At 37.2% G+C, this 16,490-nt stretch overlaps 1 protein-coding gene across 1 annotated transcript in view; it reads right to left on the minus strand.

Moving 5' to 3' along the window:
- Opn5 (opsin 5) overlaps nt 1–9,981 on the minus strand; it is a 48,848-nt gene extending 38,867 nt beyond the window's left edge. Inside the window, exons 1-3 of the mRNA XM_074081690.1 lie at nt 9,852–9,981; nt 5,241–5,360; nt 91–261 (exon numbers count right to left, since the gene is read on the minus strand). Of these exons, the coding sequence (XP_073937791.1) occupies nt 91–261; nt 5,241–5,360; nt 9,852–9,981 (421 nt within the window). The remainder of the gene's footprint in view (nt 1–90; nt 262–5,240; nt 5,361–9,851) is intronic.
- Nucleotides 9,982–16,490: the final 6,509 nt, after the last annotated feature.

The raw sequence follows: 16,490 nt of genomic DNA on the forward strand, positions 1-16,490 counted from the left end.
TTTATTTATTAACTGTGTAAAATATGTACAGCTCTGACACTCCATCCATCTAACTTTGATTATCAGGGAATAAGAAACCTTCCAACTTACCATAAGATAAATAGCAGATTTTTAAGTATCGATCCAGACTAACAGCAGTCATGGTGATAAGGCTTCCACAGCCAAAGAAAAATCCAGCCCATCCATACCAGCGGCAGCCAATCCAGCCAAACACCCAGCGGTGACAGAAGCAAGAGATGATGGTGAAAGGCTTGCCTACAACTAAAGCACCAAACAGGTGTCAAGGGAAGTTCCCTTCAGTTAGAACCTCCCCACCTACTCGACTCATCTGGCCCGTCCTCACCTGAAGCACAGGAGCCCCTGGGAGTACACTTGGGCACATACACACCATTTATTACACAGAACTTCTAGGCTAATAAAATTCTGCAGTTATCTTTAAATAAACCAAGTTTGAAACTGACCATAGAGGTTTTCAGTCATCCCAATAAGCCAAAGATAATGAAAGGTCATGGGAGGAATTTTTTAGAGTAATTTTTGCTGTAAAGACCTGTCTTAAAGAGACCCAGTTTCAAGGAATACAGGAGATGTGATTTCAGGGGGCTGGTAAATGTAACTGGTTACTTTCAGTGTTTTATTGAAGTAGTGCATGTGAAGAACGCACTAATGGAAAAGGGTGATACATTCACAATGAGACATTTGAGAGGAAATCTCTCTGCTTTCTCTCAATTATTCTCACTGACTTTCCCCTCTAGAGTGCCCAAGATGCCACCATTCTTCTTCCCTTCAAAGTTAGACATTCAAGGTTGAGTGATCAACAAATATTCATAGAAACCAAGGTTTTGTTCAAGGTACTTCATCACTCATTCATTCACAGCAAATTAATTGACAAAATCAGGTTCTGCTAAACAATGATCCCATGAGTTTTTCTCCAAAACAAACCTACTTAGAGAATCAAATAATACTGGCGAGGTTACCCGCTCACAAAGAAAGCTCAAGGAAAAGTCTCACATCCAAGAGCAAGGTTTAATGGGCAGGCTCGAACTGCCAGGCTGGCCGGGGAAAGATGGCACAGCGCTGACTCTGGACTAGGCCTGGCTTTTATAGAAGAGGGAGCTTGAAGAAGTTAGAGCATGCATAGGAGTCTCCAGTAGGGGTGGAGCTGCCTGGGGGAGGCTCCATTTCTCAAGAAGTGAGGCCTGAGGATAAAATGGCTGCCGATTCACAAAATGGTGACTTTATTACTCTATCAGTAAACATCTATGTATTCTGATTAACTTTAAAAGAAAGGCTTTTAATATTTCATTATTGATGTGACATTTCTGTTACCTTTTGTCACACAAGGAAGTTCCTTTCTCATCCTAGCATGTTAAGAAAACATTTTTAACCAGAAATACTTGTTAAGTTTTAATGAATGCTTTCTCTGCATCGTAAGTTTTATGTGCTCATTGAATCTGTTAATACAGAGTATTAAGAGATTTATAATATTGACACGTGCTTATATTCCTGAGACAAATGCAACTTTTTTAGAATAAAAACTTCCACAACAGGTCCAGTGCAAATACAAGCACTATCATATATACATATAAATATATACAGGACATGTTTCCAAAAGTGAGATTGTTAAAAGAGACTAAAGGAGGAGGAAGAGAAAAAAGAAGGATAGAGAGTAAGCAATACTGAAATACATCACATCTGTGTAGAACAAGACTACGAAGCACACTGAAGCACAATATATTTATATGTAAAATCCCCATGGACCAAGGGACAGACAAATAATGAAGGACAGGAATGTAGAACAGGTTATGTAAAGGGGGCGGGGGACATTAGCAGGAGGAAGAGCATAAATGAAGAGACTAAAGGAGAATGGATATGGTTGATGTACTTTCTATACAGGCATGAATATGGAACATTGAAACCTGCTGAAGTCACTTTAAGAAGGGGATGGAGTTGGAGGGAAACTAATGGAGGGATGAACTTAATCTGGGTATGAAACATGTATATATGGAAATGTCACAATGAAACTCCTTGCATAACTACCATATACTAATAAAAAATGTTTTTTTAAAAATTCACTAGGTAGCCTAGGGTGTCCTCAAACCCTCCATCCTCCTGCCTCGGCCTCCCTGTGCTAGCATTGCAACTCACCAACAAGCCAGGCTTGTACTTCTAATTCATACCCTGTAGCCTTCGTTATTCAGTCACTGGACTTAATCTTCCATCCCTTCCCCTGCAAGGGAATTTTCTGGGGAAGCTCTTCAAAGCCTTATCTAATCTGCATATGAAAAGAAGATTCCCTAACCTCATTGAATTAAGGAAACTAATACTCACTGCCTGAGGTTACTGGTGCCCTCTCCTTCCAGGTGTGCCCCCTCCTTGATATACAAAGGTATGCAGGAGTTCTTGTCAGTTGAATCATTTAACACACATTTACTGAGATTACCTTCTGTCATCTCAACACATATCTTCTCCTGCTTTCTAGACAGTGCCATAGTCCAATTTACACCCTTTTAGGAGAGCCTCCTACTCCTGGTTAGTCTAACCTCATGGTTAATGATTTTGTTATTCAACAAATGATTGTCCAGTACTTACTAGTAGCAAGCCCAGAGCAAAGAGCTGGAGGACAAAATAGAGATAAAGATCGACAAATTTATTTTTGAGTACAGAAAATAAACAAAAAAGTTTGCATTATAAAATATAGTATGACAGGGACTAGGTGTGGTATTGCACACCAGTAATCATAGTGCTTGAGAGACTAAATCAGGAGGATGATAAGTTTGAGGCCAGTCTGAGCTACCTGTCTCAAAAAATAAAATATGATACAACTGAATGATAGATGATGATTAATGGTGTGAAGAAAAATAGGAGTAAAGAGATATGTAGAAATTATTGTTTACATAAAGAGACAACGCTTAGCAGCTGCTCTAATCAGTGGGCCAGAAGTCAAATACACAGAGGGAAAAGATTCTGGGCAGAGGGCACAGCAAACACAAAAATTTGAGGGAGGTGTTCACCACATAGACTCTAAAAGCAGCAAAAAGATAAGTGAAAGTGACCTAATGGAGTGAAATTAGCAAAAGTCATTTCAGGTTTCCTTCTAGAGCCAGGACAACCTCTCCTCTTCTCCATTTGTACAATGCTTCTGAACTTGGCTGCTGTTGGAGAAGCTATTTTGTTTTCACTTTGCTTTGCTTTAAATATCAGTGTCCAGGGCTCCAACACCTAGGCATTCTGATTTAATTTACCTGAAGTAAGCCTAGGCATCATTTTACTTTTTTAAAACTCCCCACATTATCCTATTACCCATTATCAAGTGGGAGCCATTAGTACTTAGACAATGCATGTGTGTTGCATAGATGCAATAAATCCAATTTCTAGGATGTGTTCCTTATAGAATATAGTTGAGCAAGAAAAAGAGCAGGCAAAAATTTTAAGATTTATTAGAAGACAAAGATGCTCAGAATGATATAGATTAATCGGAGAAAACTGTCACGTGGATGAAAATGCTTTCTGATGAATTACTCTAAAGACATGCAGAATGATGAGGTGGTCTGTGCAATTTTAGAGCAGACTTGCTTGGCTGTAAGCATTTTCAGTGTTATCAGACCAATTATGAGCATTTTTATTCAAACCTAGTCTCATTCAGCCTTAAACATGCGTCTTGTATTACTCTCTGGTGAAGGATGCCACTGGAATGACAGATTTCATTCAGGAAAGCAATTTATGCTTGATACTAAGGAGACAGCTTTAAGAGACCAGCTGGTGAGTGACCAAGAAAGCCTTCATTCCTGTTGCAGCACCTCCATCGTGTGGCGATAGCAAAAATGGCAGCCACTTTGTGGGCTTGCTCATTCCCTGGGGTTCATCCTATTTTCACAGAAAGACGTTTAGCAGGTCATGTATCTCTTAATGTACACGTGCATTTACCCTAAAAGCTCATGGTATTTAAGTCTGACCAAGACCAGGCAACATATCTACTGCTGTGTAATAGTAACTCTACATGTAGAGGATTATAAAATTCTTGTTTTTATAAACTGATGGCCACATCCAAATCCATCTATAAAAGAAGAAACACTGTCAGAAAACACCTTAAATGGGGGGCGTTAGTTAAATAAGTGCTAAAGTGTTTCTTCTAGTGATAAGAGGAGCTGATGCGTGCAATTCAAATACCATTTCCCCATCTCTAACAATCTAAGACCACAAGCTAAATAGCAGATGTTGGAATCCGAGGACATATTAGAGTGCAGCTAGGCAACCATGGAGTTTTATGGAAGAAGGTAATGAAATGTGGCTTATCCAAAGTCATTCATTTTTAAATGAGTTACAGTTGAAGTCAGATTTCATTCCAACTCCTCCTTGCTAGGTTATCAGGAAAGCCAACAAAGCAAGAAAGAAATCAGTAGTTCTCCAATGAAACCTGTTGAAATTGTTCGAAGAGGGGAGAGAAGATGGGGAAGAATGAGGGAGGGGGTGAGTCTAATTAAGATATATTTTAAGTATACCTATAAATGTCATAATATATCCCCCTGTACAACTATTATATGCTAATTTTTTTAAAATAAACCAGTTGTTCTCATTTTTGTTCACACAGTAACTTACCTAGAAACTTCAATTTTAAGTATGCCCAGGTAATATTTTCAACCACTTATATTAAAATTCCTGGGTGTGAATTTTGGGCATGAGTACTTTTTAAGTTTCCCCCTAAGGTGATTTCTTGTGTGGTCAATTTTGAGAACCATGGAGCCAGAAGCTTTCTACACTGGTAATCAGTCCTTAAGTCATAGTTAAATATACCATTAATAGGGCAGCTCTTCCCTCATTCTACAGTCACCTCCCAACTGTCCTTGGGTGCCATTGATCCTTCAAGATCCCATGCTCTTAGTATTTATTCTCCTCAGACTTCCATAATGGTGGGAAAAATAGGAGGATGTTCAAAAGAGTGACCTGGAGCCTGCCTGCAAGTTTCTGGTTTCTGAATCACTCAGTCCATTCCCCCGTGAGATGTGTTAAGTATCATAGTTGTATCCTCAGTATCTAACATCCTGGCACATAGAACACAATAAATATTGAATAAATGATCTCTTTTTCAGAAAACATTCCATTGACTATCCACAAACACTGTAAATATGATTTGTGAAGGGAAGAACAGAAGGGGATGGAGACAAGGGTGATCTCTGAGCCAATGAGTGATTTAGAATGGTTTAGTTTAAATCCCCAGATAAGAAAAGGCACGGTTATGTTACCTGAAATCCCCAGATCACAGACTGCTAAATTGATAGTCATTATTTCAGCAGGTCTTAGCTTCTTCTTTCGTCTAGAAGACATATAAAGGACATACCCATTTCCAAATGTGGACAGAATCCCTACAAAGAAAAATAAAAATTCCCATCATTAAAACTAGGATTAAAGTTCATTCAGATATGAAACACTTTTCAATTGCAAAATGGACACCATCGATTTAGAGGGTAATGAGAGGACTCTAAACAAAAATCTAAATGAAGAAGATGAAATAAAAAGCATGAATTGTGAGTGACAAGCAAGGGATGCGTTCCTTGAAAGGGATAGGAGTTAGGGATTATACGACAACTTACCCAGAAAAGGAACCACTAACACCCAGTTAGGCTCAGGAACGTATGGGAATCCCAATGGTCAGTTCTTGTACCGGCCCCCAGGGTGTAGATTTTCCTCAGCCATTTTTACAGATTATTGGCTTTATAGAGCTCCCTCCCTCTGATAAATGGGGTCAACCCTTGGGTCCTTGATAAATTCTGAAGATGAAGCCACCAACAGAAGTGACTTCAGTGTCACTGTGGGTGAGGAAGCACCAGCATGCAGGAGAAGCAGGGCCCGGAGAAGACAGGTCTGATCCCCTGCAAGAAGGGGATATCTCCTGGACACAGATCCCAGGGCTTTGACTCCTGAGGAGATATGGATCCTGAGTGTCTGGCAGACAAGACAGCCTTCGGCTGCTACTGGACTAGGTATCAAGGAGGGTAAGTGGGTGACAATTGGTAACATGGACACTCGCCCTCCCACCAAGGGGAGAGAAAGTGACCCTCAACCCATCAAACCTACCAACAATGGCACAAATGTGTTCCCATTTTTTAATATTATTTTATTAATGACTAATTGCCCTTGGTTCTTGCAAACCCAGTTTAAATCCAAAAAAGACCCAATCCCTACTGACTTTATTTAAGAAAAGAATACACCTACTTCCATAGCTTAACATGTAGAGTAGATATCCTCAGGAATCCTTGCTTCATAGTGTAGCTGTGTATAAATGAGAATCTGGTACAGCTGCCTTTAGTAGTAAGGAATAAGGAGAGTATTAACAGGAGAAACCCAGATTTTTCTATTTTAATTTCTATTTTAATTTCTCCACCACAATTCATTTGGGGGACAGGGAAAGAAATGTGTGTCTCAGCTGATGGTGTGAAACCACCAGGAACTGACTGCATTGTGCTCTTAGGAATTCTGACTCCCTGGAGTCAGTGATGCTTAATGGTCCATTAAAACCTCTTTAAGCTTTCTTAAAGCAGAAGAGAAGAACTGAAGAGATTATGGAGTCCTAGAGCAAACCAACTAAAATGAGGTTCATGTTTCATTAAAGGAAACCATCTAGCAAGGCACACTGGGAAAGTAAAGCGTGAGAACATAGTTTAAATAAAAATAAAACAAATTCCATTTGTGTCATATCCAAGAAGATTTAAACAATATGTATGCATATGAATTCAACTTACAAGGCTCATTTAACCACCCTTTGTCTGACTATATCTTTCTGAGATTATTTGTGCTCTTACTCTTCTTTCCTTAAATGTTCTTTACTAACCCTAGTTCATAGGGTTTTACCCAGTGCCCAAAGCATGATCAACTCTTTATTAGATGCATAGAAATTATTTCCACAAGCAACCTTATCTGTAGATGAGTATTGAGAGAAAGCAAATTTATTTTTAATGCTAGTTAAAGGGAAACAAAATTAAGAAGATAAAGATTGAGGGTGGACATTTTTAGATTATCAAAATCCTGGATCTTTTTATAAATACAAACAATCTCATGTATAGGCAAGTAATAAACTAGATATAAACATAAAAGAGTGGAGAAAGGAAAATGGGTCTCTATTTCTCCTGCATTCCAAACTCGGATTTGTATTCTGATTTTCTGGTTTCCCTAAGACTTCTAGTAAGGATCACCAAGAATGTTTTTCACTCCACTCTGACTCATCAGAATCTGGACACATCTACATATGTATCCTAAGAGAAAGTGACAAGCAGACACAAGCCAAGTCAAAGACCTGGGTGCGCAATGAGTCCAAATGCTTCCAGATGACCCTGGCCTCACATGAATGACTATTCTGTGCCTTAAATTTGTCTCCATCCTCCTTCTCCCAGCTCCCTGAGAGTCACCTGACATTCCATCTGAATAGAGACTTTTGGGAGACCTGATTGGATAGCTCCATCCCAGCACACACATTTAAAAAATGGCTGTGAATTCTCCTCCAGCCTCCTTGCATCCAGTGAGAAATTCTCTTGATTTTCCAATTACCCACCCTTGGCTGCCTCTCTTTTATGCTAGGATGGGGAATTACCAATGGTCCTCCCAATGTTGTGTTGTCTAGAAAGACTGGTCAATTTAAAGGTGTTCCTTTTTAATCCATCCCTAGCAACTGATTCAGATAAATTCAACTTATAAGATGCTTGTTTGTCTGCCTTTTCTGATAATTTAAAGTACTTGAATAAAATTGAAAAAAAAAGATTAATTAAATTGAGTTAATAAAAATGCAATGTGGATTTTACTACTAGGTAATCTCTGCTCCAAAAGAGTATTTAGTATGCATTGCTCTATTCCCAGCAACTAAACAGTGGTAAAGAGGGGATGCTCACAATATATTTGTGTTTGAAAAGGACAAGCTTAAATTAAGTTCAATTTCAATTAGTAAGATGCTAACTAACAAAAAAGGCCATGACCCAGGGAATCGCTTTGCAGCAGAATTTCTTATTCAATTTCATAGATTCCTTTTGCCTCAAGCACTGACCATAGAGGGATCTCAAGAATTTTCTGAGTTTTTCTAATTTCAGGAATTAAATGACATTCTTTGCCAGTAATAAATAGATGAGAGAGGAAAGGAGAAAAAGGAAAGGAGGGATCAGAAAGGAAGGGAAGGAGAAAGAGACAGTAGAAAGAGAGAGCAAGCTTGACCCAACATCTGAAAAGATTAAAGGCAGATAAACCTAAAGACATAACCCACCTGCACACTGGTCACCCAAATTTAAGATATCAATTTTATATTTAAGAATAGTATTGTAGTTAAATTTTGTCTAGATCAGTTCAGTCAAACAAGATACATAATCTTCACCAGAAATGTGAACTACATGATATTTTTAAATTGTTCTGGTAGCCACATTAAGCAAAGTAAATGTATACAGATAAATTAATTTTAATCATTTAATATTTAATTTACTTAACCTACCCTAAATATTACGGGTTCAACACATTTTCAATTTTTCAAAATTGTTAATGGTATTATTTTACATGTCTTTTTCCAATACTAAGGTGTCAGAATGTGTTGTACATTTACACTACAGTACAACTCACTTGAAAGAAAACAGTTCCGGTGCTCAGGAGCCACAAGTAGCCACTGCTTTGGATAATGCAGTCTAGAAGCAAGTGTATCCCTGTGTGAATGATGCACAAGCCTTTCCATCCTAGACTGACTTCCGTTTATCATCAATACCTTTTTCCAGTCCTCATACAAGTGACTTGGTTTTGCTGACGTGATACAGCTTTTCATTTAGATGAAGTAAATTGCACTGGGCCAGACGTTCCTCAATTGTAAGAAGAGGAAGCTGAGCTACATGATTTCTGAGTCTAAAATCATGTGATCATATCAAAACACTTTTTTAAAAGTAATGTATCACTATCATTATTTTTGATGTTCATAAGATAAACCTACTAGCAAAATAACAAAAATGCAGTATATCCTCAAGGTTAATAATTTCACTATTAAAAGTTCTCTGGATCAATGGAATTGAAGCAGGATAGATAGATGAGGAGACACGGAAATTATATTTTAATCAATATTAAGGGCCAGTCTCTGACACTGAAAAAAAAGAGCCACAGCAGCTGGTCCCCTCCTGTCTTTTAGATGCTAAGTTACAAAAACAGGGAGACAAAAAAGAGCTGCTTGCTTCTGCTTTCCTCTTTGAGATGTTAAGGAGCTGCAAGGATCCTTGGATGGGTGGAGAAATAATCACAACTAGAAAAGGGAAGTCCTAAAGCATCCTATTTTCTCTGATTTAGGGTGTGATTTGGGCGGGTAACCCTTCCTGTCAGCCATCTCAGCCACCTGGACCCATTATCCTTGAACATGTGTATTCTCCTAGCCTTCCACTATAAAACTAAGAATTGGGGACTGCCATTTTTAGTAAAGACTCCCATTTCCTGCATGTGGGCAAAAATGTTTCTTTCTCTTTTTCACCCTCACTCCCAGTCTATACTTTATTCTGTTAAACTAAAATAAATCTTTGCTAAAACTTTCACCTTGTGAGACTCCTTGTTGTGAGACACCTCAGAATTCTTTTCAATGTTTGTAGATCTCGAGGACCTGAGATTTTGCATGGAAACTGGGAAGCTGTAGGAGCCCCCTCATCTGTCCTCCAGTGACAGAATATTTATTCCTAATAATGATGATAGCAGTCATTTTATGAAACATTTATTGAATGCCATAACGCACCCATCTTCCCACTCTTCTCCTCTAAAATATCCATGTAAATGTTGGAATCATTTTTGCAAAATCAACATACCAGCTTGTGAATTTCTAAGAATATCTTTTGCACAGAAGAATGAAGGAGGCTTACCAATTATTGTTAGGTAAAAGCCAGCCACTATATCCGCTTCCCAGGAAAGTTTGGAAGCAAAGGGATCTTCTTCTCGAAGATAGTGTGGCAGGCGCTCATCCTGGGGCAGGGCAGTGTGGTTTAACGCCATGCTAGTTCTCAAGCCACCAGGGATCTGAAAAGGAAATTGGTACAGACTTCAACAGACCTGAATAAGTCAGTTTGAATCTTTTTATAACCCTGCCCTCTTTTAAAACAAAAACCAAACTCCAGGATGGAGTTATTATAATAATTTTATTATTATGATTATTATTATGATAATTTTATTATTATGATAACTCCATCTTCCTATGATTCTCTAATTGATAGCTAAGGAAAAGTTTAGCATTATTCTTCAATGATCTAAATATGTCAACATCCAATTATTCAGTTTGCAGACTACACAAGCTATCCTCTGAGGCACTTCACACCTCCCGTGAATGAATATGCAATTGAAAGTCAAGCAGTCAATTGTTCTGTTACTTAACAATTTCTCAAAAGGTCTAAACTAGAAAAGATATGGTATGCAGTGTAGTCATATATATTTTTTTTTCAATTTGTCAGAGGATAGCATTTTATGATTATCCAAATTGCCCAGAAAAGCCATTTCTCCATTCATTATGTTCAGTGAGATTTAGAGTTTTGCTAAGGGAAGAAATACACATTGAGTACAAAGAACATGGACTAACATCACTAATGGAAGCTAACAGCTAGGACATTATCAAGGTTATCATGAAACTGAGGGCCAGTTAGAAAAAAAAAAATGATTCTTGCTTGTAACACACTAGGCTCATCAACAGGAAAATTTTGTTCTAGAGTTTTTCAAAGCTGAAAATAACCATTCACTTCCCTCCATCACTCATTCAAATCCAAGATAAAATCTTGAACAATGAGAAACTCCCCAAACCCACAGGTCTTTGTACTTTTTCTTTTGAATTTTAATACTAAAAACTTTCCAATAAGTCTTCTAAAAGTCACATGTTATCTCACATAATGACACCGAGAGTGGCATGTTTTTCCTGAGCTAAAGCTTGCCGGGATGCCATGACTTCTGTTAGGATGATGTTAGTTGTTTTGAAAGGAGAAGATACATGAATTTGGATGTTTCAATCACTTTTGAATTTGTTTCAAGTTGAACCAATAGATGTCACTGTTCAGCAATCTGGAGCATAATATGTCAGCCTGCAAGTGGAACACAGAGTTGTGGACCCACAGTTGGTGAAGAGGCAATTGGCAAATATCAAAAGATGTAACTCAACCTCTCCAAAAAAGACAGATTTAACCCCTTTCTAACAGCTGATTTACAGCTCATGGAGGACTTTTAATGGATAGTGGCCAGTTGGCAAAAGCTACTATCTACCTCCATATACAATTTGAGGACAATCACATGGTTACGATTTGTTTGCATTCCTTCTCCCTGGGAGCTAGAGAAAACCATATAGAAACCTCTGATTGCCAGTGCCCCTCCATCTAACCCTGCCCCAAGTCAAAGACTGTATTTATCTTTCAAACTGATCCCACTCGTTCTGGTAAATTTTCTCATCACAGATTCTCAGGCCCTCTGTCTGTTCAGTCTTGTTAGATTCAGAATCATAAGATGAGGTCGAGTCAGCTTTGAGACTTAACACTCTGGTCTTGAGCATATTCTCAGATCTATAACCACTTCCATAAAATGGGCAATATTTTTTTAATTAGCATACACTTATAATACAATACAATATATTGTTGCCTTATTTGCTTTTAGGCAATAACCTTAAGGAAATAGTTATCTGAGAAACTAGGAAGCTGTATGTGTACATATGTGTGCTTGTGTGTGCATGTGTATATGAATAATTGTCCTTCCTGTGTCTGGAGGTTCTCAGAGCCCTGCTTCAATCATTTTATTGATCATGGTGATCTAAAACTTTCACTGTAGCCCAGGAGTCTTTAAAGGCAGTAAAAACTCTGGAGGAAAGACTCCCACAACATCTGAGACTTGAGGCAAAGATGAGCATAAGCACGTGAAGGGTGGAGGAACTCTGGCTCTATAGAAGTAGAAAGTCCGTGATGGCAAAGACTTTTGCCATCTTGGGTAAGAAAAATGAATTCCTTTTGATATGTCTAATGTGGTCTAATTTTTTCTAGATCCACAGATTACATTTGTACTATTGTTCAAGTTTGGCAATCAAATATTTTGATTCCTTTCTAAAATACAATTTAAAGACTTTCCTGAAGCAGAGCGAGTGAAAGAGGTAGAACCATAATGTCTGTTCCCTTTCTTCTCAGTCTATCTAAATTCCAATCGACCTTCAGACAAGTCCCTTACTAAATAAACCTGGCTCTTTGAATGATTAGTGATCTAGGATCACTAATAGTGCTTAATTTACTTAATTTTTCCTCTTGTCTACATACACATGCCTAGAACAACTTCAGTCGATAAAGCCAGAAGTTAAAGCAATAATTTGAGAAAGCATAGTGTCATTATTATTCTGTGTGGTGCCATTCCATCACCAGTGCAGACTCACACTTTTTGTTATAAGCAGGTTGTAGCAATGAGAAGGTAAATGTCTCTGCAGAATAACTCTAATGGTATTATTTAAAGTAGTAAATGCAACATATGGTCATGAATATATTTGCTTAGAGATCTCTTTTAGGGAATTCCTTTTACAATATTGAATAGGTCTGAGTTACCTCACCATGTAACTAAAATAAGATCCTGTGGCTGTTTCCTTCCCTCTTTCCTTCCTATGTTTGAAGAGTGTCTATGGTCCATGGTGCCCCATTCTATCTTCCCTGGTACTTGGGACCCTCATTGCCACCTTTCCCAGTTCCTTGGGATGGTATCCTACAAAAAGAACCAATGGCTCTCAACCAGTGGCACGCTTATTTTTGCTTGTTGTATACTATTGTGCTTGATGTTTATGTGTTCTGATTGTTCTTTAGAACAACTTCCAGAAACTGTGACATTTACAAAAGATCATTTCCAAGAGGATCTAATATTAATAGATCTCTAATATTATTCAGAGTTTGCCAAATTTAGTAACCATGGAAAATTTGTTTTCTTGGATAGCATTACATGATACTAGTACTTGAAATGACAATATATGTAGGGAAATTCTGCTTTCATATGAATGCACTAAGAATAAAGGATTAAATTAACACATTCATGATTGGGGGTTCTAAAAATATATTGCATCTAGAGAAAAAAAAACATTAAACTGAAAGAAGGAAGCTTTGGGTTGCTGTTGAAATACTGCACAACACAGACAGTGCTTCTTTGAAGAGCCAACTATTTCAGGGCAGGTGTAAAGGAGTTGAGGAAAAGTATACTTTTTATAAGGGGAGAATAAAATAAATGACTTCACAAGATCCCCCAACTTTATGATCCTGTGCAAAGTTATAAATTAAACCTCTTGGTACAAATTATGTGTTATTATTCATGTTAGAATAATTCTTTAAGCAATAAAATATACTCCACTGCTCCCATTCCACTAATCAATGGTTCTGACTATGAATAACACTTTTAAGACTGCATAACTGCTTATTAAGAAAAAGCTGAAAACATCCTACTCTTCATCACACATAAAAGTTGTAAATATCTTTTGAGTTACTAGAATTGACTTTAAAAATTATTTATCCTCTATAAATCCACATTAAAGATTAATGCATAACTGAAGACACAGACATACCCAAGTCTTCAGGTGTCCAAACTGAAAGTTACTATAAAATTGTTCCATAGGAGATGAGTCACCTCCAAAGAGAAAATATCAAGGAAAATAATCCAACTCTGTTCAAGTTTATCAAGTCATCAGATTATCTTCAAAAACTATTAAGCTAAAAATTTCCCCTTTGAACCATGAAATTTTATCTGGTTTAAGACAAAAAGTAGCAAAAAGCATGATCGCTGTGTAGTCACTTATACAAAGTACCTGAAAGTGTGCTGCCCCAACGGTCTTTCCCACTGGCCTGCTCTGACATCTCAAACTTTTAGCATTTTCATGTCTTAAGGCATTATCACCACAAAATTTCCTTCTAGGAATAAATTATCTGAGAGCATAAGATTTGAATTCATCAGCACCAATCAAAATTTTAACATAAGGAATTTATGAAGTTAGTTACTTGAAGCTCACCATGTGCTAAAATGGCACATATATTCCCTGAGTATGAAATAACAAAGAAGCCCCAAGAACTAAGGAAAGTGTGTACAAAAAAAAAAAAAAAAAACTGAGCAGCTGAAATATTCAGTAGGGTGTCATGGGGTACACCTGTAATCCCAGCACTGGGAAGGCTGAAGCAGTGAAATGGTGAGATTAAGGTAGACTTGGGCTACATAAATTATGTCTCAAAAAAGTTGAAAAATTCAATATCTAGAGGTAAAATATGCTTACTGGTAAACTTGATTCCCATTGCTAATTTACATAGGTCTTTGCCAAATGGGTGATTGCTCATTTTTATTATTAAAAAATATTAAAAGATTATTCTCAGCAAGCTAATAAAAGACACAGTTTGTAGTCAGGTTCATTTTTGCATGAACTCCAGGAATTTTTGAGACAGGACACTAGTGCCTTGTGGTGAGGAACTAAAGACTGAAGAATAAACTTTTCATCGTAACCCCAGTGATTCAGCCAGAGTGGAAGATGACTGACCATAGGAACACCTTATTAAAAACCAGGAAGAGGAGTTTGTCTCTCTCCTCCCCCCTCCAACTTCACACTTACTAGAGCACGACAGTGTTCCATACATTTCCTCATTCCTTTTCTACCAAATTCTTCTCTTAGAAAGGTGAATTAATTGTGAGTCAATGCCCTGTATAGCTATCCTTATCTCAACCAGCAAAACCCCTTGTTCCTTCCTATTATTGCTTATACTCTCTCTACAACAAAATTAGAGATAAGGGCAAAATAGTTTCTGCTGGGTATTGAGGGGGGGAGCGGGAGGGGGTGGAGTGGGTGGTAAGGGAGGGGGTGGGGGCAGGGGGGAGAAATAAACCAAGCCTTGTATGCACATATGAATAATAAAAGAAAAATGAAAAAAAATTAAAAATAAAAAAAATTAAAAAAAATTTAAAAAAGGTGAATTATTAAATTTGGTTGCCACAGTACAATGTTGATGGTACATTTTGTGAAAAAATGCTAAAAATTAAAAAATTATGGAACACTTTTAAATAAGAGAAAGTTACGGGGAAATATATCAAGAAATATATACACCAAGAGGTTAAAATTTGTTTTTATTAGAAACAATGATAGTATAATGGTACATCATGTTAGAAGTAAGTCATTCTTATTTTTTATTTGGGGAAGAGGGCACTTGATGATACAGGTGTTTTTCAATTATTTAGCAATGGTATATTATTTTTGTAATATCAATCGTTTTCATTTTTAAATAAATTACAAATTACTTGTATTAGCAAAAATGTTAGTCATCACTTTGTTTATTCATATAAATATTTATTTACTATAGATTATGTAGGCCCCTACTGAGTCCATAAATTACTCTTCTTGGGGCTTTGACTTTAATGTGGTGCTTTAAAGGACGTGAAATTGGAGCTTCTTCTGCAAGGAACCTACTCACTGCCCTGAAATTTCACCACACAGGGAACAGCTTACATCTAATCTCATGTGTGTCAGCCACAGGCTGAGGGTGCATTGATTTTCTCCCCAGTAATTGTGTCTTTTCTTGCTCACTACATGTTCTATTAACTCAGCAAGCTTAAGGCATGGTCTTTATAATGATTTTTTTGTATGCCAGCAACTACAGAGACTTAATATGCATAAAACCATAATAGTATTAATACCATGCTTAGTGTATTTGGATTATTCTGGCATTTGTAAGGATGTAGTATGTTTCTTTTATACAGTAAAACAACCTCAAAGTATCTTGACATATAAAGTAGCAATCATGAAGGAAAATAAATAGTTTGGGAGCTCAAATGCCCCAATCCAGGTCTCCAGATGGGTAACCTTTATCTATTAGCTAGTGCTAATGAGATCTTGCCTTCTCTACAGGAGAAATGTTCACAGCACAAATAAAAAACTAGCAATGAGCTGAAGCTGACTGTCAAGCAGAAAGGCACGCACACTCTTGTGGTTTTATCTGCATGATTCAATATGATACTTGAGAAGAAAATAAAAGAATAGCATTTTTCAACCCACTTAACTAGAAATATGGTAGCAAACATGAGAAGGAATGAAGAAAGAGGAGAAAGAAGAGAGGATGACGGGGAAGGAAACAGGAAGAAAAATACTTGTTTCTACATCACTGAGCCAGCAACAGAGCAATCAATATGATTCAATATCTTCTTTACAAGCAATGTAAAAAAAAGAGGGCAGTACTGTCTGTTGAGAATAATAACCTTCATGTCAATTTATGCCTAACCAGTTTAGCTTGAAGCAAGGTGATAACTCTAAGGTAATTGGAGTGTTATAAGCAATAAAGAGACATGCTTGGATTTTTTTAGATGGTTAATATTAATTCCTTTAAAGTGTCAACTGTGCAACAACTACTACTTATTTCATTCACCTACTCATCTGAAATTCTGAGTAATAAAGTTGAGATTAATTTAAGCTCACTTTGTCTCAACTTACTTCTCCAAAGTAAAATGGGTGAGGTATAAATTTTATATAATAATTACTAGCTTAATTG

The sequence above is a fragment of the Castor canadensis genome, chromosome 8, assembly GCF_047511655.1.
Source record: "Castor canadensis chromosome 8, mCasCan1.hap1v2, whole genome shotgun sequence".
Classification (NCBI taxonomy): domain Eukaryota; kingdom Metazoa; phylum Chordata; class Mammalia; order Rodentia; family Castoridae; genus Castor; species Castor canadensis.